The following is a 27,478-nucleotide window of genomic DNA, read 5'->3' on the forward strand; positions in this document are numbered from 1 at the left end:
TGAAATAGCAGCAAAATAAAGCCAACTTGAAACTCCCCATCCCTGTTGACACAAAGAGCAGCAGAGGAGATAGCTGTGATATGCAAAAATGAAATTGCATTATTGCTGCAGAGCTCAGGAACCACAATAAAGGTTCCTGATTGCTGTGCAGGGACACCTTAGCAATAAGCCCAGCTCCTGCAGCACTTCCCACCTGATTCACATTGGAGGAGCTGGTGGTCTAAGCACAGACAGGGAGCTGCTGACAAACTCAAATGAAAAGATAGCTGTCTCAGTAGTTCACCCTTTGTTATCACCCTTTGGAACATGAGTTTAACCTGGAGGGGAGATTTCAAAGAAAACAGCTGAAAATTCCCTTGCAGAATGGAGTTTGCAGTCAAAGACAGACACAAGCCCCAGTATCGATCAGTTCCTAAATTTCACACCTTCTGTCTGCTGAATTTGATCTCTCTTGGCAAGCCAGAAGTACCCACCTTGGTTTTGATGGGTTTGTCTGTGTGGAGCACATGTGAGCCCTGTGTTCTGTTTTGCACATGGCCAGAAGAAGACAGAAATTTAAAAACTTTGTGCAAAATGACAAATTTTCATAAGCTATCAGAGATAGAAAAAAATAGAATGGAAAAAAAAAAAATCCCCAGCATCTGAAAGCACCAAACACCAGCTCTTAAAAGCTTTTTCAGTACTTAGACCCCCCCAAGAGATTACTCAGGGAGGATGAAACTTCATGTGATGAAATGAGAGTCGCAGTTGAATGTGATAAGGAAGTGTTAAATGCCTACTTTATATCAACCATTTGCTAAAATGTCTCCTAATGCATTGCAAAGGAGATGCTAGCCTTATACATTACAGCTGTTCAATACAAAATTATACATAGCAACTTAGATGAATTCAGAGTTGTTGAGACAGAGCTATTAATTAAACTGGGGTGATACAACTTGAGGATCTCCAGAGATTATGCAGTTTCTTTTAACATAATATAAAATACTACTACACACACACACTCTAACACGTGCTCTGCATGTCACCTTCCAACTGATATGGTCTTGTACATCTGAGAAGTAGAGAAGTACTTACAGGGCACTGTACAGAGTGAAGAAGAAGAAGAAAAATAAAAGGTCCCAAATATTCCCAAATTAAAAATCCCCACCCTCATAATATCCCCACAACCACACACAGAAAAAAAAAAAAGAAAATGAACCTGAAGAAATTTGGACTCCAGCCATGAGCACTGACCTAAAGGATCCTGAATTTGGTTGACCAACCAAATTGGACATTGCATAGAGGCACACTGGGCATTTATCTGGTTCAGCTGAAGCACATTCCCTTGCTAATGTGCAGTAACCTGCAACCCAAATTATCAGGGATGGATTCAGTATCTTTTTCAAATTAAAGCTGATCAGTCTTATCCTGATCCTTGTAAAATTGATGGAAACAGAATTGGGAATTTCTTGGGCAGCTGGAGTGTTTGTGCTCTGTTGTAGATGGATGCTTTTTATAAAGTTTTTGATTCTGTACACATAAGTGAACTATTTCCTGATGTCATCTTTAGTGCATAATGGTGTTTTAAAGTGTGCTTATGAATTAAGACTGCCCATAGACCCATTAAAAATTATTTCTTGATGTGAGGGATAAAGTTCTTTTATTTCAGAAGTGATTCACAAGGTCATGGAAGAAATGGTTTTGCAGTTAGATTGCTTCATCACTGTTCCTAATAAAACCTCTCCCCTTTAAAGACTGGATACTAGTTGCTGTCAAAATAACATGGTAAATTAGAACAGATCTTAATACAGTGATCATTCAGTGGAAATTCATATTTTCTCAAGAAATGTATGAGTATGGTCCATAAATTTGGAGACTTGCATAAGTGACTGTCTTTCTAAAGGTACCATCTGCCATTCTGCAGTGCTGGGGTACCACCAGGCTTCCTAATAGAGCATAATGACATGCTGGAGTAACATCAGGTCTATGGGATGTTAAATATTCAGTAGCTCCTCTTACATAGTAGAAGATTCAGGCCTTAGTCTTGTATAAAAATATGCTGTCAAAAAGCTAGAAAAAACATACAAATCATCCTGTCCTGCACAGTAAAAGCAGCTGCTGGGGTTACGTGTGCCCCAGGGCAGCTTTAATTTGGACACGCAATATATCACCATAGGGCTACTTGATCAGAGTTGCAGTCTCAGGAAATATTTTCAGGACCATTCAATTTCCATTAGCAGTTTCTCCAGGATATATTAGACACAAACTGGGTTTCCTTCAATATCAATCATTCATGTTTTCTCTTTCATCCTGTCTTTGCTAAAATGGGATTTTCATGGAGGCTGTGAAATTGCAAAATTTAGTCTGTTCTATCATTTAGACTCCTTTAATAGTGCTTTGCGGCCATGGCTGGGTAGAGAGCCTCTCTCCACCCTGGTGTTGGAGAACACCCAGTGGTTTCAGTATTTTGCCTTTCCCTTTGGAGTTTCCTCCCCCTCTAACCCCTGTGTGTTCCTGCACACCAGACTGACCATCCTTGGCATGGGGTGCTATTGCTCTGTTCCCCAAGGACACAAGCTGGTTACTTCCCAAATATTTGAGAGCAGTAACTTCTCCAGGACCAAGGCTAAACATTAGTCATGATTTTCACAGAGGCCTGTGATGATGAAAGAATGCAAATGTTATTTATACCTCCCAAGGTCCCTTCCAAACTTAATTATCCTACCATATTATTAGACCCATACATATCAATGCAAAGATGATGAAACCTGAGAAAACCTGCTTTCTGAAGAGATTACAAATTTGTAAATACTGCTTACTTTTGCTTGTTGGGGAAAGAGAGAAAGAAGGAGCTTTAGGAACTGAAAGATTCTCACAAGGGGCAGCTGGATTCAAGTAACTTGAAAGTTCTCTAAAAAATGGACTTTGCTGAACAAAGATCCCTCCCCAAAAAATAATCCCCAAATAAACCAATTTAAAGTACAATCTAAACACACCAGTGTTTATGACTCTCCCATGATTTAGGTTCTTTGTAACAGCAACGAGAAGTAGAAATTATTAGCTGGTTATTAGTGTTTGTATATGGTCACTTTACTAATTATGTGATTCAGCTTTTCCAAGTAAACTGGAATTTCCTCCCTCTGATTTGTGCAGGCACTTCTCAGGGCCAGTATTTCCCTCCATTTAGCTAAAACAAACAAGAGCTTTCTTTTTGAAAGTATTTCAACATCATGAGATAAGTTTCCTTCCTCCTTTTAATAGCTTCAGGGCTCCCCAGGGGGAAGTGCCAAAAACATTGTTTCCTTCCAAATTCTAAGAGAGATACAATGTTCTGCTAGGTGGTGAGATTAGATTACAGTAAAATTAACTATTGGTTTCCAGTTTTCATTCTTCAGGCTGCAACCTCAGCTCTTACAAACCTGTTGCTTCAACTCACCTGAGGTGTTTATTCACCTTTCCCACTGCTCTGTGCCAGGCACTCGTGGGGCACAGGAAGCCCCAGTGTCCTTCAGTGGCAACCAGCAAAGAATCCATTAGCCAACCCAAGAAACCAAAGAATCCATTAGTTCATGTGATCACTGTTCTTTAATCCTCAACCTGTGGGGAGCAATCCTGAGGACAGGGCATAAGCTCTTAGGATCAGAAATGGGATCACAGGCTCTGTCTTGAGTCTACCATGTCATTTCAACCGCAAAATGGAAATCCCAAGCAGCAGCACAGGGGTGAAGGACGTAGCAGTGGGAGCCTGCATGTCCAGCTGCTGTCCATCTCAACCACTTTCTCCAAAGCTGGCCCATTTTGAACATTTCTTTTATGAATAAATAAGTGAATAAATTAAATCAGCTAGCTGTATCTGTTGTTCACCCTAACCACAATAGGGTAGATTGATAGCTTGTAGATGAGGGTTTTGTGGAGATATGGAGAAAGTGCCCTTGGAGACTAATTCAAGGACAGCACTCTAAGGAGTCTGTTACCCATTTTTCAAGTGTCCCTGTGTTTATTTACTGAAACAACAGGAGTAATATGACATCATAAATCTTTTAAAAATTGAAATAGTAGTGCCAGTCTTGAAAGATTAATAATAAGGAGCGCCTTTTAGAGTGTGCTCATGGAGATGTAATATGAATGATTAGTGTTCTTGAACATTAGAATTACAGTGTATAATTGTAATGTTAGAGTGGTTATATAGAAGCCAGAGATCCTTTAACGGAATACATTGTGAATTTAATTATTTACACAGAAAAATCAGGTCTGATATAGTCACTGAATGATAAAACCACAGTTTCCTATAATCTGGAAGTGCTAAAAAAGGAGCAGCATGGCTATCTGTGTTTGTTATTTAGCTAGTTTTAAATTTTATAGTTGATATCCTTTGTGCTCTAGAGCTTGGAGTGTCTTCCTGCAAGAAGTACCAAAATTCATTGAACAAGGATTTTGCTTGCAGGAGCATGAGCCCACATCAGGGGCCAAGGCTGGTTCCTGGGGAGGGAGGGAGCTGTCTCTCACCAGGAACCAAGAGGCCACACATGGTACTTTGCCTTGTATTCCTTCTGCAGTGGTGGTTTTAAGCCTGTTTGGTAGAATCACATCCAGAAAAAGCATGATTAAAAAAATATGTACATATGCTAAGGAGACACATTTCCCTAGGCTGGCTTCTGGGTATATCTACAACCACTAAGAAAAAACCTAGGAGCTCTTCAGCTGCTCTTACAATGTCAGCAATATTGAAAGTGGAGTTTCAGGGAAGAACAAAATACCTCTCCCCTGCACAAAAGGCAGGATTGTGTAGATTCAGCATCTCTCTGCTGACAGTTCTTCCTGTGCTTCCCACTTGCAGGGCTGCCCAGGTGCCTGGCTATGTGGGTGTGTGCCTCAGTCCTCCAGCTCAGCCCGGGGCTTTGCGGGCTGGGCTGTGCTCGGGGCACCTGCACAACTCCAGGGGTTTCCCCTGAACAATTGATACAATAGCAAAGCAAAGAAAGGAGGATTTTTAAAATCCTCTCATCACAGTTGAGAGACTCATCATAAAACTATCAGACAGCATTCAGCAGAGTGGAAATCCCTGCTCCAATAAGCCCTGGCTCTGGAAGGCAAGGATGCAAAGTTGAGGATGGAGCTTCTCTGGCTGGATGCCCTGAACACTTGGCTCTCACTGCTGTAACTCACCTGTTACAGGTGCTGCACATCCTTGCTAGTAAAAAGCATCAAACCAAATTGAGCTGCAAGCGATTCACACCTCCCATAGGCTTTCCCTTTAGCTGGAAAAAGACTGCAATTCAGTGAAACACTAATTCCAGAAATCCCTGGTGCATGATCCTGAACATGGGTGTGCTGTTGTGCATACAAGAAACTGCAAATGCTGTATAAGAGCACATTTGTTAACACAGTTTATTGGCACACTTATTGGCAAAGCATACATAAAATACAATTGTATTATATAACACACTGACTCACTGTGTCTTTACATGATGAGTTGAACATATTAATATGTAAATGAAAAAAAATTAGTTTATTTTATAAAGTTTCACATAAATACACCGGAATAAAAAACCAAACCAAAACAAAAAAGTAAAACAAAAATGAGGGCTTTACAAAAATATTATACAAGAAATATACTATGAAAAGAAATAACAACAAAGCCAACTCAGATACAATAATAAAAACACAAAAGTTTTAGATTTATTAAGCTGCCCACAAAGTTAATGGATTACATGGCTTTAAAATATCTGGATCGACAGCAATTTTACAAAGCATAAACTCTCATAGGACTGGGTGTCTTTTTCCACATAAAAATATTTCTCATGTCTTTGATGAAAAAAAGACATTTCTTGTTTCAGTATTTTTTATTAAATGATGGGTAGAGTATCTACTGGCATCAGCTAAATGTAAATTAAAAATGCTGGATCCTTTAAATGATTAACTGTTGAAAGAAAAGTTAAAGAATGAATAAAAGTTACTTTCATTTACTTTTGCTTAAAAGCTGATCTTTTTCTGAAACAAGAAATTTCAGGTGCAAGTTGAAAAGCAGAAAATATATTACAATTGTAAAAAGTTTTACATAGTTATGTTAATGAGATCCTGAGCACTGATGACTTGTTAAAATATGGCCATTGTTTGATGAGGAAAAAAACAACCCCTTCCAATAAAATGCACTGTCAGAAATTTGCCATGAGATGCTGTTTAATTTTCAGTTATTTTAATTGAGGTCAGTGCCAGTATCTAGTTGAATGACAATACTTCCAAGGAATGTATATGGAAGCTTATACAAGAGTTTTCCCTAATGAAAAAAGTTGGATAACTTTAGTTTAGAAATAGATACTGTATCATTTGAAAGGTGTTTCTTTAAATTTTATTTTGAAGAATGCTGTGAAACGGTAATTAATGACCCACTGAGGTACATTGCAGTGGGAACTGCTGCAGAATAACCTATTGGGAAGCTTGTGGTGTGGGGTTTTCAGATTTAGTCTCCTGGTTAGCAGCAGGTTTGCTGTTCCATGGGCTGTTATTTCCCAGTGCAGGTGAATTGTTGAAATCTTCTTCATCATCCATGCCATTTGCTGCATCATACTGTGTATTCTCTAATCTAGTGATAAGCCTTTCGTCTTCATCCCCAAACTCGCCTCCCATCAGAGTTGGTTCTCCTACCACCATCACATCCTGTGAACAGCACCCAATATTTGTTATATGGAAACCTTGAGAGAGAAAAAATCAACTTAAAAAAATTATGTTAGAGAATTCACATCTCTTTTATTTTGTGACATTTGAACAACAGAGTTAGAAGTTCCCATATAGTAGGAACAAGGAGAGAGGCTTACATTTTATTTCTAATTTAATTTAAAACTGTAACACATCACTATAGTCACATGCTCATGGCTCTGGATCTCAGAAACCCCAAAACTGAAAAGCAGATAGGCTGAACAATATGCCTGATTTTAAGCAAATAAACAGGCTATGAAACTTCCTTTAAACTTCTCCTTAAAATATTTAGCCTTTATCCAGTAAATCTTTCCTGAGCCATTTTCTTTGGAGAGGCACCAGGGTGTATCTCAGTTGGAACTTGGTGATATGCGTATTTTAAAAGTAGTTTAAAAGAAACCACATTTCTTATCCTCAGACTTCTCAAACGTGGAGCACAGCACTCTAATAAAGATGGTAACTCTCTTATCCATAGCCAGCCAAGCCCTTTTACGCATCCAATATACTTGACATTCTGCTACTTAATTATGGTAATTAATTTAGGTAAAGTTTTCGATAAAAACAATGTTCACACTGATTTGACAATTTGCATAGCTAATTAAGTCATTAGCAAAAACCTGCTGATTGCCAACAAGCCCTGAATTTACCATCTGTTATTTCATGGTGCCTGTCACCTAACTCCATGTAGGCAACCCTGCCGCCAATCTGTGCAGTAAGAGGACCAATCTGTCCAGCTGGTACCGTAAAAGCAAGATGAAGAGTGCTAATTATAATTACACTGATGAAGCTAGTACTCATCAGAAACTAAAGCATGCAAGAAAGAAAGAATTCATCTAATCACTGCTTTAAGTACAAATTGTCCTTCCATGAAAACAAGTAAACCGCCTACTGTACTCCAGTGCATCACAGATTTGCTGCAAAAAAACCTAAGCAGCATGGGATAGAAAGGTGCAAACTTGAGACTGGAAAGCAAAGGTGCAAAGCCAGAGAGCTCTCTTGTTCTCTCTGTTCAAGGGAGGATCAGGCTGCTGTGCTAACAGCTAAAGAAATATGTGGGATGCATCTTTTCATGCAGCTCAGGTGTCAGGGCATCAGGTAGTGCTTGCTAGAAGTGCAGTGATTCCAGATGTGTAGCTTTGTTCCTGCTGATCTAACAAGCCCTTCCAAGAATCCTGGTGAACAATGGATTCATTTTTTTAAAGGCTCTGTTCCTCCTTATGAATGTTAATAGCAAACAGAAGACAAATGTTTGCATTTAATAAGGTTTCTTTTTAATCAGATATCTACTTCCTTCACGACAAAACAATACAAATTATTGCCTGCAAGTGTTTACACTATTTGTTGATATCCCTCAGCAAAGGCTGGCATGTTACAAAAGAATGTTTGTCTCACATTTTCAGCCTGTTCTATGTAAAAAATTTGAGAGTATATGAAATTGTTATATTATTTATTCTTCACTTTGTCTGTTTTGCTACTCCATATATCCATAAAATATTAGTTAAAAAAACTCACACACAGCTTTGTGACATAGATGTTTAAAAGACAAAGGTGTTCATAAGCAAAAGTTTATTCTAATTTATCCCACCCCTCTAAACAACAGGCAATGTGTAGTGTGCACTGCTGGACCAGACCTTATCCCATTGTATTGGGAGAGCATGAATGACCCAAGAGACCTGGCAGAGGACAGCGAGTTGGGTGTGAGTGTGCTGAGTTACATGGCAGGCAAAAAGGACCGTGGTGGCTGAAACACAGAATCACAGACTGAGGTGGCAACAGCTGCTTTTACTTGGACATTCTCAAGGACAGACCTCAAGCTCTCTCTGTTGCCATACAGCAAGAGGTCAAGACTCGGATGAGACTTAGACAAGCGTGTCAAAAATCACTGTGGGGCTGCAGCAGCTGCCTGGGGGGGCCACGTGAAAGAATTAAATATGTATTACATCTATCAAATGATTGGGAGGGGAAATGTGCTTAACAGCTGCGAGTGCTGAAAGGAAGACAATCACTTTAGGCCAATCTGAGGAGATGTAGACTAGGGTACTAAGATGGCATTAAGTAAACAAAAATGTAATCCCCACTCCTAAGACAATATTCCTGTTCCTGATAATGGCAGGCTGAGGATTAACGATCCCATGGGAACAGTGCTAATTTTACTGCTCAGGTCACCTAACACTAGGCTGGGAAAAAATCTCAGTCTGTGGTAGGAAACATTCATGGGGAGATGTTCAATGACCTTGTAAGTATTTCCACCTCTGATTTCTCAGGTTCATTTCAAATATTATTCCTTTCATATAATGACTCCCACTGAGAGAAGAGTTTGCACTTGTATTTCCCTCTATGCTATTCAGTCTATCTCTCTCTCTCTGGGAAATTAACTACAATTATATTGAGGTTAGTGGAGTTTTCCCTTACTCTATTTAAAAGATAGATATCAAAGCAATCGTTACAGGACATCTGAAAAATAATTCTTGACAATCTTGCCATTTACAGTTATATCAGGCAAAAATAGTGTCTCAGGAAGCGCACATGCTCTTTCTTCCCCAGAGGATTCTGCTCCTCAGACTGAAAGCTGAAGACCCCACCAAGTGCACCCCATTGAACCTCCACTCACTAGATCCCGTGCAATGACCACCAACCTCTGAGGAGGACTGGAAGTGACTCCTTTTAGAGCCCCTCAATGCTTCTCCTTAAATTGGCCAGTGGGGGTCACTGCTGTTGAATGACACAAGGCTCCATCCCTCCCAGGGTTGAGGCTGCAGCTCTGGAGTGCTCCTAGCTCCTGCTCATGGAGTGAGAAGCAGAATCCAAGAATTAAACCCTAGTCTCTTGCATGGCAGCACACACTGCTATGGCCTAGTTATGGTAGCACATATTTGACTAAATTAGTTTAAAAAAGATTTAGACTGTAGTCACTCAATCTTATTAATTTACTCTGTGATTAGAAACAACATTTTTGGTCAAGGAATGTCTCAGGATAGTAAAATATGGCTGTAGTGAAGCACTGTAAATAAAGCAGTGGTTGTTTTACATTATGTGATAGAAATGTAGTATTTTATAATATAACCACAAAAGCAGCTTTCATGTTTATCATACCTTTCATCCTGTAATAACCCTAGTTGCCAAACTTAAATTGATGCATATAAACTATATAAACAGAGATCACTTCACACAACACTCAAATGCAAGCACTTCTATTTAACAGACTGGTCATTTCTAGGTTTCTTTTTTTTTTTTTTTTTTAATACCAAGCCTCAAAATTTAGCTCTGCCCCGCCTAGATATCTGTTGGGCCATGCAAAATTCCCCATCCCTGAGCCTGCCATCTTTGCTGCTGTTAATTCGTAGCCTTGCTCAGTGTGTTACAGTGATCAGTTTGTAGCTCTGTTGTCACAGCCCCAAGAAGTAGACAAACAGTGCTTCACAAGCCTAAGGTAATTAAAAATGCCTGGCACTCTCAAGTATATCATTCAAGCACATCTCATCCTCCAAGGACCGAAAGTTGCACTAATTTCAGCAGCTAGCATACCTCTAAGTGCTAAGTTGAAAGAAGAAGGGCTCCTCCTCCTGCTTTGTGTTAGTGGTAATTATTTTAATAATTGACTTATTAGCTCCTTGGCACAAAAATTATTAATGACTGAGAGCCCCACTGCTGTCCACACCCGTAATGGTCACTGCTTCCATGCGAAAAACATCAGACTGACATTGGTATTGAAATGATCTTTAGAAACAGAACTGACTTTTTAATTAGGTTTCAGAATAAACACTTTCTAGAGAAAAAGCTTTCACATCTCATCATAATTCTCACTGTTAACTTGACATTCTGTTCTTGTTTGGAATGTTTTTCCTAAAGCACAAAAACTGAAAACAAAGTTATTCTCTCTCATCTCTTTACTACTAAATCTTAGACTCTGATTTGCATGGTTTTGAGACATGGGATAATTTTTGACACTAATCTCTGGCCCTGGAACTGTAGCTCTGGTTCTACAACATCCACTACAAAACACCTAAACCTACCCTGTTTCTGAAACACATATGAGACTGTATTGCTTCCTTCCACAATAGCAGGTTTATTTATGGATTTGGTTTCTGAGTTTACAGAGAGCTACAAAGAGAAAGAGAGATTATTGTGGAATGTAACTTGCTTAAAGAGTACAAGGAGGTTCTACTTTAGACTCTGGATATACCAAAGAATGTTCCATTTACTCAGTGGCCTGTAGTGATGCTTTATTCTTTCCAACACATGATATTTCACTGGGTTTATGGTTACAGCATTATACTCTATGGGATCTTCATTATTAAATGAAAGCAAAATCCACCTATTAATTTCTGTGGTGATGACTGGGAGCAGCATAGAGCAATGGTTCTTAGAGTTTGTGAGAGTTGTGGATGGCTATCAAGTTTCAAATATATGAAAATGGATCAATGTGCCCTGTTTTAATTAAACTTAAGAGAGAGTGATATTTTAGTGAAAATAGCTGTATGGACCCCTTCTGATAACCTTGATTATTCCTGTAATCCACAGATCATAGTATACAAATCATTGCTCTACAGTACAAGAGTTTGGGCTTTCAGGAAACTTTTATTTGAAACAGAAGAATATGAAAAATGCTAAGGAATATGATTTTAGTCAGTAAGAAGTCTTGAAAACTGAGCAAAGATGGGAAAATATTGCAGCTAGCTTCAAATACTAGAGGAAATTACTAGTACTGTGTGAGCAGTAGGACTATGACACACCCAAATTAGGTAACTAATTTCTTTAAAATGATAGGAAGGCTAACACGAGAAAGGCAGGTTTTGTATGAACCTTGCAGAAGAACTCTTGCCCATCTTTGCTCTTTGTCTAGAGGAAATTGGTAACTCCAGTTTCTGCCCAATGAGCCTTCCAAAGATCAGATGTGATTGAAAATATGAACAGATCCAAGTTTAAATTACTGAAATCTGCTGAGAATAAGGCAGCTGAGCAGACTACAGTTTCTGGGTCCCTGTCCTGTCTGTTTTCTTTATGCTCTAAAACCAGTCAATGCATCTATGGGGAGCACTGGCAGTACTGAGCCTGCACCCATGATGGCCTGAGAAAAGAAAACTTCTTTTTGTGCTAAAAACTTCTAGTTGTGCTGACTTTAGAATCACTTAGTTCTACTTACACCACTCTACAGTGTGTTATCTTGGCACCTACAGGATTTGGGTCAAAAGCATCACTGGACAAGCAATGGGCCAGCCTAAGAAGAGTTGTGTAGTGTAATCATGTGGCATGCTAGCTAACTGTATTTGTATTAAGGATGTAGGAAATATGTAGGAAATATGTAGTACATAGAAAAGGTATTAAACAAAGGACTTGGGCCAGAAGAGTCATGTTGACAAGAGATCCTGAAGTTCTGCAGTCAGTAGCCTGAGAATCAACAGAGAAACCACTGCTCATCCCACCATCATAAGAGAAAATGGGTACAATAGAGTGCAAGTGACTGTCAAAAGGACAAAACTTTGTATTTTATTTACCACAGTTGAGAAAGTATAAGCAATAGTTAGAGATAAGAGGATAGACTGAGACTGAACATTTTCAAAATCCTGATGAGAGGGAATATAACCACCCACTAGCAGAGACCCTTCAGATACTTTTATGGATTGTCATTAGAGATGTATCAGAATGTGCCAGCACTGTGGAAGTGCTATTAAAATTAAGGCAACACAAGGAGCACAAATTATACTGATTGATTAGGCTTCAACAACTGAGCTTCAGGATGCATTGCCAATCTGACCCATGCATGGAAACATGATCACATAATTTTGGTTTCTGAGCTTGGCTCTGCACTGTCCCTGCCTGGACGACTGATCAGAAAATAATACAGGTAGAGGAAATGGAACAACCTTCTCCTTCTACTGGTAGAAGAATGTCTGTCTGACAAGTAACATTCCCTCATCAATCAAGGTTTGCCCAATGTATTTATCTGAAGAGCTGGAAGGGGCTGTGGGGAAAATGACAAAACTCTGAAGCTTCAAGATTTGCCATAGCTGATGGTGCTTCTATTATCTGGACTGTCCTGAATATGGGACAATTTCCTCTCCAGGCACAAAGACCTCATTAAAGAAACAGAAGTTAATGGGTGTGAGGGAGAAGTGTGGATGAGGTGTATGGTAAGTTCACATATTTGCCAGACTCCATGCAGCACTAATGTAGGAGAAAAATGGAGTAATTACTAATGTCCTATGCCAAGAAGCATCACATAGAATACAGGCTAAGAAAACACTGTTTAATCAGGATTAATTTAATATCAAAGTTAAAACAACACAGAAGAATAAAAGAGAAAAGAAATTAGATGTGATTATCATGAAGAAACTGACTTTGCTGGCAGGGAAGAAATCATTGGAGAAAAAGAAAGCTGGAACGCAGGACTTCATATTAATCCAGGGTTGATACAGATATGAGCTCATTGTGGGGTTCTCCAGTGGGGAGATTGAGAAAATTGGAACTGAAACTAGCTCTGGCTATTTGAGTCATCTGGATAGAAGATGCAGTGATTTCATTCCTCTTCTCTAATAAAGAGAAGTGAAACGCTTTTAACACTGAAAGTAAATTATTTCAGTAGGGTGGGTTTTTTTTTACTGAGCAGGAAAATCCCATTCACAGAAAGCTGCACAGCCAAATGAATATTTTAGTGAATTGAAAACTGCCAAATTGTGTTCAAGGATCTCTTGTCTTGTATTGCATGTAAAGGAAACCAAACATTAACTACTAAAGGATACATTTAAGTTACAGATATGAGAAAGGAACAGAAAGCAAGTTACTGCTACCTGCAGCTATCTTCAGAAAGCAATGGCAACAAGGTCCACTTCAAAGAATGCATAATTTTGAAGAGGCGTGGGATAACATCTCTTTATTAAAGTGAAAAGCGTTGAATAGTTTTACACTGAAATATCCTCCTGCTAAAATTATTTTGAGTTGTCTACTCTACAGGGTGGCCAAACCATCAATTCCATCTGGTTTGCTATCTTTGCTGTGGGGAAGATGGGAAGAGCTGTTAGTATGTCAAACTGAACAGCAATGCATTTTCCCCTTTGCAGATGGAAAGGAAAAGTGTCCTAAAAATGGAACCTGATCCTCCATACAGAAGGGTTGGAACCATTTTGCTACTCTGGTACAGAAAGCAAAGAATATTGAAAAATATTGAGTATGCAACATCCTAAAAGTAAATGAAGGCTAAAAATCCATCCCTCATACCATAATAAACTTCACCAATATGTCTCAGATGCTCAACTATCATCTCCATCAGAAGAGCAGCCTTGACTGCTTCATCTGTCACGAGTAGCCTTCAGCACCTGAAGTCACTTTCAACCTCAGTGGGAGTGACAGGTAACTATCAGAGGGCTCAGTCACATTCAAACATTCAAGTACACATGGCTACCACTGAATGCAACAAAAGTTCTCTCTCCAGGGAGGAGCAGGCTGAAGAAAGTCAGGGGTTCAGATTCTGGTCCTGCTGAAGTCTGAGCAGGGTGCAGCTGATGGAAAATGTCTACTGTCTTTTAAAGCTGGAGACAGCAGGGAACTAGCTGGTTGCTTGGTTTTGCACTTCATTGCAGTTTTTTCTTAAATATGGTTGAATATTGATCCAAAGGTTTTTCTGGCAGATACCATCAGTGGGGCAGAGTGGTGCCTGCCACCAGGAGATCAGGTAGTCAGCCTTCTGACTGCTTTGTGCTGCCAGAAAAACACAGAGATGCCTATATTAGGGAAAGAATCTGACTCTGGGGATGCAAGCCAATTTTAATATGACAAGAAGGAAATATGAGTTTAATGTACTGAAGCCCAAAGCTGTAAACTAGTGGATTGCTAAATCAGTTGCTAAACAAAAATCTTCCTTTCATTTCACCATTGTTAGTCTACTTCTCTTTTTAAAACCTGGATATTCAAGCTTCCTAGTAAGTGTGTGCTTTGTACTAGCAAAACGCCTATATTCTTTGTCAGGTTTCAGAGGAGACCTACCCCTTCCTATTTGCCAATCAGAAATCAAATAAAAATACCTGCATGTTATTCCCAGGATAAGACTTTATGGTTCCTCTAATATCAAATTAATTTCCCAAGCTTTAAAATGCATAAGCTATCTCCTTATTGACTAATGCACACTTTGTCACAAATCGGGGTCTGAATACCCCTATATTGTGACTAAGGCAGTAAATGTGACATTATGGAAGTGCTGATACAGTTGTTTCTCTGGAAATGACTTGGTGTCTCCCTATACAGTTAGGATGTCAAGAATTACAGCTAGTAGGGTGGATAAGCTGAGAACCATATTCCAGGGGATCTACCCTCTGCACATGGAGTGATTGGACAAAGAAATAAGCTCTGCAGGTAAATCATAACCTGTTCCTGTTCAGCATCTGCACCTGGCACCAATTAGAGATAAGGCACTAACACAGAGAGACCAGCAGCTTCCTCAGGAATAGCTCTCCTGTACCACTGGGACACATCCTTGCTTGGCACCTGGCAGATGAAGTCTGCAAGGCTCATGCTGTGTCTAAAAACACAAGGCCTAATTGAGTCCTACCATTAGTGAAGGGACTCCCTCTGGCAAAAAGAGGAACCGGCCCAGGCCTTTAAAAAATCACATCTGATCCTCAGGACATTTCTATTTGAGGGTCCTGCATTAAAGCTGCACTGCAGAGCAGCTCCTTCACACCTCTCCACTCATTCCCCAGCTTCCACAGCACACTGTGCAAGATTGCCTTTTGCTTGTGATAGCTTTGGCTCAAGAATGCACCTTCTTTACAATGTATGGGAAGAATTAAAGACCATAAGTGATTCAGGCCTAAAAGGAAAGTGAGACTTACAGGTACCTGACTTGATAGACTCAGGTTTGCAGCAGCTGACTTTTTCTTGCTGTTGGTACTGTTTGCGTTGTTCCCAGCACTACTGTTGGAAGTGCTGCTGGTAGAGTTTTTCCTTTTTCTCCGTTTGGTTGTTGGTTGTCTTGTGGGTTCTGCTGCAATACAATGATAAGAAGGAAAGCAAAATGCAGATACTGTGAAGCAAGAACTAAAATGATCCGTAAGAAGAAGAGCTGAAATACTTTTTCAATTAGCTTTAAATTGCTGAGTTTAATAGTAGTTAGATTTAACATACAAACTGTAGAATGATATTTGGACTCAAACTAATGGAATCTGCTTTCAATATTTTCCTGATGGATTGACAAAGCTTATTGTCCCGGCATTGTCTATAAAGGTATTCAAAAGCATTTTTCTGATGGGAATATCATGATCATTATGGTCAAAGTGACTGTGGAACTTTCTGAAGGTCACACAGCAAGAAAAGGTGCTGAACAAAAATGCAGGTTTTACTGTGATGTAGGGTACAGCCTCCAGTGACCCAGCCAGGGACAAAGGCTAAAGGAGCTTCCTGCCCTACTGCTGCCATTGATGCAGCAAGCAACAAGCAACCACCCTTTGAGCTCCTACATCCTGTGTGGGCTTCACCTTTACACTGCTTTACACTCCCAAGAGAAGCCATGAAGGGTGCCAAATGCCATTGCCCTGCAAGCCTAAAAAACTCAGACTGAATCAGGACAATGACACAGCTTTGCTCTAACTGGCAAAACACACAGGGGTAATTGTTCTTCTCAGAATTTGGCCTGGGCACCCATGTGAACACTCTAAGATACAAAAATCTTTATAATCTGAAAAAAGAGAGAATTATTATTTTGAAGTGTAACAGGAACGAGATTAGGTCCAGGCCTGTAAATAACTTAATATTAGTCTCAAAGACAATTAATTATGAATTGTAGCTGTAATTTCAGAGTCACAGCAGGAAGCAGGATTACACAATGAATTCTAATGGACCCAGTAGGCATTTTGCATTCAATCTACACATATTTTTGTACTACATTATATCCTAGTCATAGTGAAGCCATCTCAGTGTGCACATCTATAAATCAGTTGTGTCAGACTGAAATAATAAAATATCAGAATAATTTTCAGGCTTGCTTTGGGAGCATTGTTAACTTTTATTATTTTCCTTTACAAGTAAGATTTCTCATTGCTTCTCTATTAATTTTATTATAAAATAAGTGGAATTTTGGAAGTGAAACATACCTGGTGGGGCCACCATTCTCTGCCATTTTTGAAATAAGCAAGTCTTCAAGCAGTCTCGAGGACTTAGATTGTAAGTTTTATGTCTTGACATCAGTTCCTGCATTGGCTCCAGTATAACACACAACTAGAAGAAAAAAACAGAGTAGAACAGTTTCATCCAAGCAAAGCCTCCATTGATCAGTATTTACATAGTTGGAAATTATTATTTTTTTTTTTTTACTCTTGCTAATGGAGCAATGCCTTATACAGTTCAGTTTAATCTGCACTTGGATTGCAAAATCAAAACTCTGAATTGGGAAAACTTTTTCTTGCTATTTGTTATCCTAGGTAATTATATCAGATAAACTTCATCTCTAGTCTTCCAGGCTACAGAGATTTCACAAGACTAGAAAATGTTCATGCTTCATTGCCAAAGCTGCAAAGATTTATAAATAATAAAATGCCCATAGTAGATTAGTATTCCCACAGCAAAATGTGTTCTTCTGACCTGCTGCACACCACAATGAGAACTTATAAATGATCTTGTATTTTGATATTGCATGCAAAATAATCTAGGTAATTTTGGGCTTTTTTTGTTGTATGAGGACTATACACTCTCTTCCTATCATATGAATGTACCGTACAAGAGAAAAAATAAGAGAAGCATTTTATTTGTCTTGTCTTCTTGAATGCTGAATATATAGGATAGAAATTTCTGAAAACATGTAATTTCAAACATCTTTTTTAAATAGAGTCTTATATATTTTCTACCTGTTCATTAATATTAATAATTAATATTGTTCACTGCTTTCTACTCCTGTTAGCACAGCAGACCCAGCAGAATGAGCACTATGCTGCTTTCTATTCTCTCCTGTTTGTAACCACGGAATCATTTCCAGTCATTTAAACCTCACTCAAAGCACAGAAAGCTACAAAATTGCACACGTGTAACCGAGGGCTTACTCTTGTTTGCCAGAGCCTTGGTTTTCAGCCATCCTAAATGATGAGGGAAACTCCAGGTTGACCTGCAGGTGTTACCTGAAATTTGCAGGGCTGGCACATAGGAGGAAATGGTTCCTTCCTTGCAAACTGAGAACATATGATAAGGAAGTAGCTGGCACAGAATAAGCATGGAGCCTGCATGCCATTTTTAGTCAGTTTTCAAAGCAGAATTACATTTAGAAGCAGGTTTGTCTTTTTTTGCTATCAGAAGTAGGGCAACAAGTTGATCAAATGATTGGAAGTTAGAATGGCAACTGAAGAAAGGCATAACTTAAGTGAAATCTTGTTTGAATTATTTACTTAACAAAGTTTTGCTGAAGAAGTGTCCAGGACTTGCTTTAGCAGGAGATGTTTCCCCTTTGTTCTTTTACAAACATATAAGACAGGAGACAAATTCTTCTCTCTGGGCTGCAGAGCTAAGCAATGCTTGCTCCATCCTCCCTAAGTGTACCCGTCTCTCATTCATATAAACAGAGATGCAAAGTATGCAGGGAAAATAGTTGAAAGGGACCTGTCATGAGGACTGAGACTAATTCAGCATTTAAATATTACTGTGGATTGGCACTGCTGTTTGATGAGCCTTCCATTAACAGCAGTTAAAACAGAGATAACATAAAGCAGCAGGGAGAATGAAGTGCTTGAGTATGAGAAATTATTTTTTTTCCAACTGCAGAAATTGAATCTGCAGTTGCCTCATTGGTGTTTTTCTTAGTTTTTATATATTTTTTGTAAAAAAAAATTTTGCAAGATAATCTAATAGATAGAAAGCTACTATCACATAGTGCAGTCTGGGCTTGGATTTTAATCTAGTTCAATATTCAGCAAAAATTAAGATCATATATATGCAGGATCCAGTTTATGCTGTGAAAAAGATGTTGTATTTTGAGTTGATATTCAATTTATTCTGAAATCTGCAGGTGCTTGCTCAGGTTTTTTTGTGTGTGTGTATGTGAGTGAGAAAAAAGATTTGTGATCATAATGGACATCATTGTTTTGACTCTCAAAATTCTGGGTTTCTGGCATAGCTGGCTAAATTTTCTTATTATGAGCTGACAGCAGCAAGCATGAAAAAGATACTTGTGATAATTCTGAACAAACTAGTTACCCTGGGCAGAGAACTAGACTCACACAGCTCTACTGCTGCTGGGACTAAAAAGACATAAATGTATATGTCGGTCCTTCCAACATTTCCTTAAGGACACTTTATTCATTATATACTTACTCTTCCCTAGATATTTATTATTGGCAACAAAGAGAATGTTTATTCTTTATCAGCTTGGCAAAGATGTTTGCTATTGTGCTCTAACCATAATGTGCACTGAGAACTAAGCTGTCCCCGCTGCCTGTGGATATCTTGACTGCTAATCTTGTATATAATCTCTTTCCCTTCACACACAAGATTAAAATGGAATACAGAACCAATATGTAGAAATGCTTGACTGATCTCACTTGCATAGAGAAAAAAATATGGGCACTGAGGGCATGGAAAAGTCTCTGGGACATGGAAAAGTCTCATGTTCTGGAAACCTGGGAGATGAACCCACTCACATTAATTCTTCTGGTTTTTGGGGAATTCATAACCATTTTCTTCCTCTAAAGACTGAAAATTGTAAGGTCAGCTTTGGATGCTTGAGTAATAGCAGGGCATTGAACTCTATAGTTTTAAATGTATCTAGCTCATGTGAATTTGGCATAAGGGTAAAATGAATGGGATTGAAAATTATTGGTATCAAATCTCACAGTCTTTTTTGGTGACCTTTGAGACCTACTTGAAATCTAAAGTGACTCAAACCCAAATCCTTGAAAGAGGAAATGATTGTGCTCCAATTATCTTAAGTCCAAAGAACTTGCCAGTGACAACAACCTTGATTTTTTTCAAAAAAGACAGATTAAAAATGTGGGGACAAGATGCATTTAAAAGCTTGATTGGCCAAAACCACCTGCTGTCTTTAACCACCAGTGGGCAGGTAACTGGCTGACACTCTGGGTTGACAGAGTGAGTTCTTAAAACAAACCTAATGAAATGTTCTATACTCCTGCATTCATTGCTGTATAGAAGCCTGAGGCTTAAACTGTCTATTCCCCACAGATCATCTAGTCTCCCACTGTGAGATTTCTTCAAAACATCAATTTTAATGTTTTTTTCAAGCACTGGATAATACCAAAATGTACAAGTTTTTACTATAGTACTATATTAATAATATTTGGAACACCAACAAAACCAATCTCTTCTACAAGGAGTTTCTTCACAGCTTGAAATCAGTCACCCAAGAAAATAGCCTAAAGACTTCAAGAATTTAGTGCGGTGACGTTGTATGATTACAGAAGTAATTTCTACATTCCTAGGACTACAGAACCTTTAATGGCAATACTTGACAAGAGAGATATTTCTGAGTTCCACACATAGGCAACATTAGAGTTGGGATCCATATGCCTGTGCATAGGTGTCCAGTGCCAGTTGAAATGCCCTAGATGATGCTGGATCTGATCCACCAGATCACTCTTGCTGTCCCAGAAGGATACAAAGCTCCTTGTGCATGTTTCAGGCAATAGAATGTGTCTTAATTGTGTGTGCAGTTGAACCAAGCCTAAAGTTCAAAGAAAAATGTTGTTTGTTCTAGCTTTTAAAACTTATTTGGAAAAATATGTATCATAATAGATTATGTACTTTGCAGTACTAAAACCCACTGAAATAACTCCACATTATGCTTAGTAACCCAATATTATTAGAATTAGTTTCTAGCTGTATTATCTGAGCTTGTTGTGATGATGTCTAACCATTACTCAGAGCTATTGCTGTTCCACTGTCAGAGCTGTGAGGTGTAGACAGCCCTAGGGGTGAACCCAGTGCTTCACACTGAGAGATCACTGGCATGAGCAGCCTGGATTTGTGGGGTCAGTACACACTGCGACCCATGCACACGGTTTAGTGCTAAATACACTGGTAGTGGTTTTCGTGGAGTTCCACATGGATCCTATGGACAATTCATCAATTAGAGGGCTTGGATCCAACTTGACGAAATGGTAATGCTATACCCTTGGGGCTCAGGGAAGTGAAAATTTGGAACATAAAAAGGAACGTTTAAAGATTTTTTTTTTTTTTTGTTAGTAAAACACATCAAGAATAATTTGATTTTTTTTAAATTATTTTTTTTTGAGGAGAAAACTAGTATTTATAGGTTTCAAAAGCCGTTGTTTTTCAAGAAGAGAGTTATATGAGGAGATAGTGGTGGCACTGCAGACCGAAGTTAAAGGGTTGTGAGAATATGGATCCACACATAATTTCCTGTAATACCTCAGTGATCAGCAGAGCCCAAACTGTCCTTCATCAGTAAGGGGTGCTATTCAGCTCTGAGATCAGTCCAGCCACACCAAGAATAGTTTCAGCCTTATGATTTTTGTTCTAATCCTGCGTTTTTATTCCATTCCGACAACAGATGCCCTTTCTGGAAGCAGTGAATATTAGCAAGAAACACCGACGTGAAAGCTCTCTTTTACGTTTTGCATGCCATGAGCTCATGGATTCTATTTCTGAGTTAGATTTCCCCGCCCGGGAGGGCGGGCGTGCCCCGGGGTTTTGGCTGGTGCGGAGGGCGGGACGCGCTGCCGGCGCTGAGCTGCAGGTGGCAGAGCCGCCCCAGCCAACAGGCTCCGCTGCCTCTGCCAGCCGCGCCAAGGAGCGGCCCTGCGCTTCCGAATCCTTTTGCATTTTAAAGGGAAATCCGTGAGCCTCGAGCCTTCCCGGATTTAGCTGGTGACACTACATAATCACCCAGCCAGTTTCTTTAAATCAGGAAACATATCGGTGGCCGACAAGTCCCATGGTCTACCAAAACAAGCAAGTTTTAAGTATCTTCCTATGAGTGCCTATTTTGTCTGAATACATAAAAGTTTCACTAACTACAAAAAATGGAAATTGCTAAAATTTTTCATGTAGATGACTCTTAAAACTGCAAATGTATAATGTAACATCAGTTTTTCTGAATGAGCCGCAAGGAACCAGGCAGCAATGAGGGTGTTCCCTGAAGTTCTACTGAAATGTAGTTTTAACTCTTTGATGCTTGAAACTTCTCCGGGCCAAATGTCTGTATTAATCACTTGAAAATTATAGGAAAAGTTGCATATTCAGAGCACATGTTGATTTACCACCCTTTCTAAAAGTGACAAAACCCCCATTTGAATGGGAATATTAATCATTGGCTAATATTCAGGTAGGATGTTGACAGTGAAGGTATACCTGGAATACAATGTGCAGCCTTGAAGAGGTTCAGTGCTTTCTTTTAGAGCTCATTTTTTATCCTCCACAAAGACTGTGAATTATTAACCAACAAATCTAAACACAACAACATTTTATTTCTATGCTGAAATGCATTCTTCCCTTTGCACACTCTCTATGTGCTCTAGAGAAAACAACTCCAGCTAATGCTGCTAGAGAAATTCTGGCCCCAGTGCTTTTCCCTAGGTAAGGTCCCATTTCTTCAGTGGGGCAGGATTTCTGAAAAAAAATGAAATATCTCTGCACATCCACATCCACTGTTTTACATCCAACCACAGGTACACATTTCCAGATATCCACAATATGTTACTGATACATCTGCAGTGAGGAAAGGGACACAGCATGGATGTTTTTTCAGGCCCTCTAAAAGAATTATACCTGGAAGTTTGACTTCTTGCAGTGGTTTCAAAACCCTGTATGAATGCCTTGGACCCCCAGCAGCACGGCACTGAAACAGGAAAACATTGCTGCAGTCCTCAATACAGTTCATTTTTGGAGTTAGAAACAGAGAAAGCTCATAGCTGATTTTAAATTTCTCTGCTCATGCTTGTTTTTCAGAATTAATGTAAGTTTCATTCCCCTGCAGAACAGAGGGAGGAATGAAAATTTCCTAGGAACATATTGCTGCTTCTTTCACTGGCCGGCTTGCAATTCACTGCTCAAAATAGCATGTGTTTTTTGAGGATCGCATGTGAATACAGACATTTTCATCTTAAAAGACATCTTTGTTTTCCATTAAAAACAGGGAGATATAAATGAGAAATGTTTTGGGGTTTTATGAACCGAAAGAAATTAGATGGTTTTTTACATACTTGTTTTCTAGGGGGGAATGCTTTGGCTCTGTTTTAAGCTCTTGCCCAGTATGTCAAATCAAATACAAGTCTCTTCCATCAGTACATTTCAGTAGATCAGCTATATCCCTGGTCCTTCCCTGCAAGATAAACTTTAAGCCAAAGCTTTGAGGTTCATCACTCAACTTACTATTCTTGCTACCTTTCCTTTTTGAAGAGCCACTGTGCACTCCTGATGAGATGTGGAACTAATAAATGTTCATTGTACATCCCATGTAATGATATACATGGAATAAATAAATGTTCAATTTTGACAGTAGTTAGTGCAGCAAGCAGCAAATACAGTAACTTCTTCAACTTAAATTATAAACCCAGTTATTTTAACCTGAATATTCAAAATCCAGTCTGCACAGGGTCATTTATTTTAGTGAAACCTTAGATGATCTTTGGGACAGAATGAAAAGCCAGCTCTTAACCCCAATAGCTTAAGTAGTTCAATACCACAGAATAATCCCTAGCTTGTTTACTGTGACTACTGTTCTCTCCATATTTCCAATTCCTTTTGTGCCAATTATTTTTTAAATTGGCTGCATATAAACAGACTGAAGTCCTTGGGTTTGCTACCTAGGTAGGAAACAATAGGAGTTTTGAAATGTACAAGGAGGGGGGAAACTGTTTAGAAATATGGTATAGGCAACCTTACTGTATTTACTCCTAAATTAAAGACATTTGAATTAAACAGAGAGTAATTAAAAGGTTTTAAAACTGTTACTAAAAATACTTTCTTTAGGCTTTGACTTGAAATCTCATTGAGATGAATGGGATCATACCTCTGAAAGAAATCATTTTAGACTAGCTCAGGGCTCAGCAAGACAGCACTGCATCAGGTTCAACTTGGCTCATATTTTAAGTACATCTCCAAAACCATATGGAGCGGATATTTAGTGTTAGCTTTAAAAAATACAGGATGAGTTTCTGCAGCACAATACTATAGCAAAAGCAGATTCTGGGACAAATTCCACAATCTGAGATTTACAAGGTCTAAGATATACTTAATAGCCACCACTCAGCACGGGAGAAGGTTCCATGTGTTGTGATACCATACTGAGTTAAGAAATATTTGTACTTGCAATCACCTAAGAAGCTAGGAATTAGAATTTTCAGCTTAACACTTGCAATATTAGTGATCATTTGCATCTACAGCTTATTATTTGTACAATGACATATATATATATATTACAAAACATTGAGCCCCTTGTTCTAAAGAGTTTCCTATCTTAACTAGATAAGAGGTAAAATACTAAGCCAGGAATAATTTGGCAATAGACAGGTATTCACATAAAAACAACAATTTCATGCACCTATCTACAAGTCTGTTAAGTCCCTTGAGGACTGCTGATACATATTTAAATTGCCAATTGAAAAATATGGCTGTTTTGCCTGCTTTACATCATACAGAATGTTTTTAATTTCATTGATAACTTGGTTATTTAGGAAACAGTCCTGCCACAAGGCTCCTGGCATTCACTATTCCTTTTATGTGTGTTGCCAACCCTGGAGGATGCAGAGGGATGACACACAACTGTTGAAGCTCCATGCTGGATTCACTAGCAAATACTCAGCACTCAGCAATGTTTATTCATCCTATGCTATGCCCTGAATGCCAGTCTAGGACTCTCCAGTTTCTCACTAACACCCAGAGGTAGCGAATGATTTCTCAATAATGCAGTATTCAGCTGCTCAATTGCTCCCAAGCTACATAGCTCATCATGTTTTTACACTGTTCTGTATCTGCAGCCATTTCAATTCCCAGCAACAGTGATAATGGAAAGAAGCAGCATTCATTTCAGGTAAGACTAAGCTTGAAAAACATGTTTTTTCAGTCAAATAACTATGAATGGATATGAAACATATTTTAACACAGCAGAGCCATCACCAGCATTACAGGTAATTCCAGTTAGAGTGTTGGACTCCAATTTAATTTCTCTTCCTCTTTTTCCTTCTTTTCTTTTTTTTCTTCTTTTCTTTTCTTTTCTTTTCTTTTCTTTTCTTTTCTTTTCTTTTCTTTTCTTTTCTTTTCTTTTCTTTTCTTTTCTTTTCTTTTCTTTTCTTTTCTTTTCTTTTCTTTTCTTTTCTTTTCTTTTCTTTTCTTTTCTTTTCTTTTCTTTTCTTTTCTTTTCTTTTCTTTTCTTTTCTTTTTTTCTTCCTCCTTTACATATCATCTAGATAACAACTTCCACCATTGTCCTCTCCTCCATGCACTCTGGAGCAATTCAGGTGACTATGGAAACTTTGTTAGATCTTGTGGCTATTAATTCTGCCTTTCCTTGTGATGGCACCATGACAGTATCAAAATTGTGCACCTGGTTAGCAGGGAACCCAGCCTCCTTTACGGTTCAGAAAGTTTCTTCCTCCCTCCTTGTATCCCAGCAAGGACTGCAGGTTCCTCACTCCCTGCAGTGTGCCCAGGCTAGCAGAGGGACTCTGGCTGTAACAGCTCCAGAACCATTCCTGTCAATGTCCCTGTTCCTGCAGAGCTGCTGCTGAAGTGCTGTGCAGGTAGCTGAGCACATTCTTCCCTGAAAACCTAATTTGAGAGCCTACTTAGCATCATATTGTATTAAACTAAGCATTTCTTACAGTGGAGATGATCAGTCTTAGTGACATCTTCAGTTTGTAAGTAATGAGTGGTGTGAAGCACCTTTGAGATGTCACATAATGAATGTTGAACTGGACAGATGTGCTCTTCTTTCCTTGTCCAAGGGGAAGCTGGAGTGCATTTGTGGAGATGACTTTGACATATACCTTCTTTAGTTACCACTTTAGTCAGTATGCTCATCATTACAGCATGTGCTGGAAGGAATTCTGTTTCAGAATATTCTTAAACATTAAAAAAATATTTTAGGGCTCTCAGTCATTGATGTAATTATTTGGTAACCCTCTTCCCTCAAACTCTGGAAAGTTTTTCCTTGTGATTTTGTTTAATCTTTTTATTTAATATCCATTGTTTAGAAAGGGCTTAGAAAGGAGGTCCACTGTTTGTAGTTTTGCTTCTCTCTTTGAAGTTTTAATACTGTTTTTTAATATTTCTATTTTTTTATTCTTTGCAAGAACTTTGCAACTTTAAACTCTTCCTGTCATTTCCCAGACATTAAAAGAATGTCCTTTCAGCAAATGCTCTTTTTCCTATTCACCTCCTGTACAATGGGGAGATGTTTTGAAAATCTCTTCCTTCAACAGCATCACACACAAGTCTTATGGGCTTTTAATTTTGTTTCCACCAGCTGGGCTCACAGTTCTTCCTACACCAAAGTAGTAGTGAAGGTTATCTGCTTCCTTTCCCTTCCCTTGATGACAAACCAGACAAAATAAGGGCTCTTGGTTTCAATAACACAAGTAGATATTCCTGGAATCCCAATGGCAGAGGCAAACTGCATCCAATTGCTGTATGTATTTTCAGCTAATGAAAAGAAAAAGACTTACAGGATGAGCCTCATCTTCCTTCTGATGGGCTTAGTTCTGAAGGCCACAAAAAACCTACAATCTGAATCACCTAAATCTCATTTAACATTTTCTAAATCTTCTTTATGGATCTCCTGTGCAATTTGGCCTCATCTAAACTGTACAGATTAGTGTTTTCTTCAATGAGGACAACCCACTTGAGCCTTTTCTTTCAGCAGAGATCCTAGTTGCAATAAAGGACTAACACATCAAATAACTAGTCTGTATCATAAAGAAAAGCCTTGGACAGCCCATCATATTTTGTGATTATTCTCTCACAATTATCTATCTAGTCAGTGATCAATAGGAAAAATTTGTGTCTTACACATCTCAGATAAGAATTAAGCTCTTAAATGATTTTAAGAGAGACCATAAAATTTATCTTTGTAATTTAATTTAACATTAGTGTTAAATTACATTGCAAAGTGCATCATGTTGACTGCATGATATGATCTTTTATACTGCACTCAGTATTGCAGTGAGTATCAATTTCAGAGAGCTTGTCAGGACAAAATTAAATTTTAATGTAAATTGGAGCATATTCATTAATTTCAGTCTATACTAGATTTGGATGGAGTTCCACTGTTAGGTAAGGTTTAAGGCTGGTCTGTAGTAATTAAGACAAGGAACATTTTGCACCAAATGTTTTTACTTAATCTTTGTCCTGTGAACTAATACCTCCTTTTTAAAGTCCAATTGTAGGTTATGAATTGATAGAGAAACACAGTAGCTATTGTTTTATCTCACCGTGTTTCAATGGCCTGGTGCAAACCACATGGCATTTGAAAGCTTTCTTAATTTCATTTTCTCTAGATAGTTCAAAAATCATACAGCTTACAATTTGTTCTCATTTCAATATTATTGCCTCTGGTTCTAACACGATCATCCATTTTATTTCTTACACAGTACCAAGATAAGAACAAAACCAGGGTGACTTTGGAGACCATCATGCACTTAAAAGAGGTTTGTTGCTCTCTTATTCTTTGCTAAGCATAGATATTTAATAATCCGAATTCCTTAATAATCCACCATCACAGCCAGTCCCAACAGTATCTCTGGGAAACAGCATCGGAAAGGTCTATTTCCTTGTTTGCCATCTCCCATCATTACCACGTGTGATGTTGCTGTGTGACATTTCCTTCCTTTCTATTTCTCCAAAGGCAAACAAGCTC

At 38.6% G+C, this 27,478-nt stretch overlaps 1 protein-coding gene and 1 long non-coding RNA gene across 26 annotated transcripts in view; one reads left to right on the forward strand and one right to left on the reverse strand.

The window, feature by feature from the left end:
- Positions 1–27,478, forward strand: part of LOC146767545 (uncharacterized) — an 82,786-nt gene that overhangs the window by 42,888 nt on the left and 12,420 nt on the right. For both annotated transcript variants that reach the window (XR_014955072.1, XR_014955073.1), the window contains exon 2: positions 1–27,269. This exon is cut by the window's left edge and continues 30,714 nt beyond it. This is a non-coding gene — a long non-coding RNA (uncharacterized LOC146767545). The remainder of the gene's footprint in view (positions 27,270–27,478) is intronic.
- LDB2 (LIM domain binding 2) overlaps positions 5,344–27,478 on the reverse strand; it is a 363,337-nt gene continuing 341,202 nt past the window's right edge. For 5 of the 24 annotated variants that reach the window (XM_085578540.1, XM_085578536.1, XM_085578533.1 and 2 more), the window contains 3 exons: positions 16,758–16,881; positions 15,501–15,652; positions 5,344–6,636 (listed from right to left, as the gene is read on the reverse strand). In XM_085578540.1, the coding sequence (XP_085434666.1) occupies positions 6,406–6,636; positions 15,501–15,652; positions 16,758–16,881 (507 nt within the window). In that variant the 3' untranslated portion in view covers positions 5,344–6,405. Of the gene's footprint in view, positions 6,672–9,311; positions 9,455–14,229; positions 14,371–15,500; positions 15,653–16,757; positions 16,882–27,478 lie in introns of those variants that run through there. The other 19 variants (XM_085578537.1, XM_085578548.1, XM_021554355.4 and 16 more) reach the window with 12 other exon arrangements.

This window comes from Lonchura striata, chromosome 4 (assembly GCF_050655825.1).
Source record: "Lonchura striata isolate lonStrDom1 chromosome 4, ASM5065582v1, whole genome shotgun sequence".
Lineage (NCBI taxonomy): Eukaryota > Metazoa > Chordata > Aves > Passeriformes > Estrildidae > Lonchura > Lonchura striata.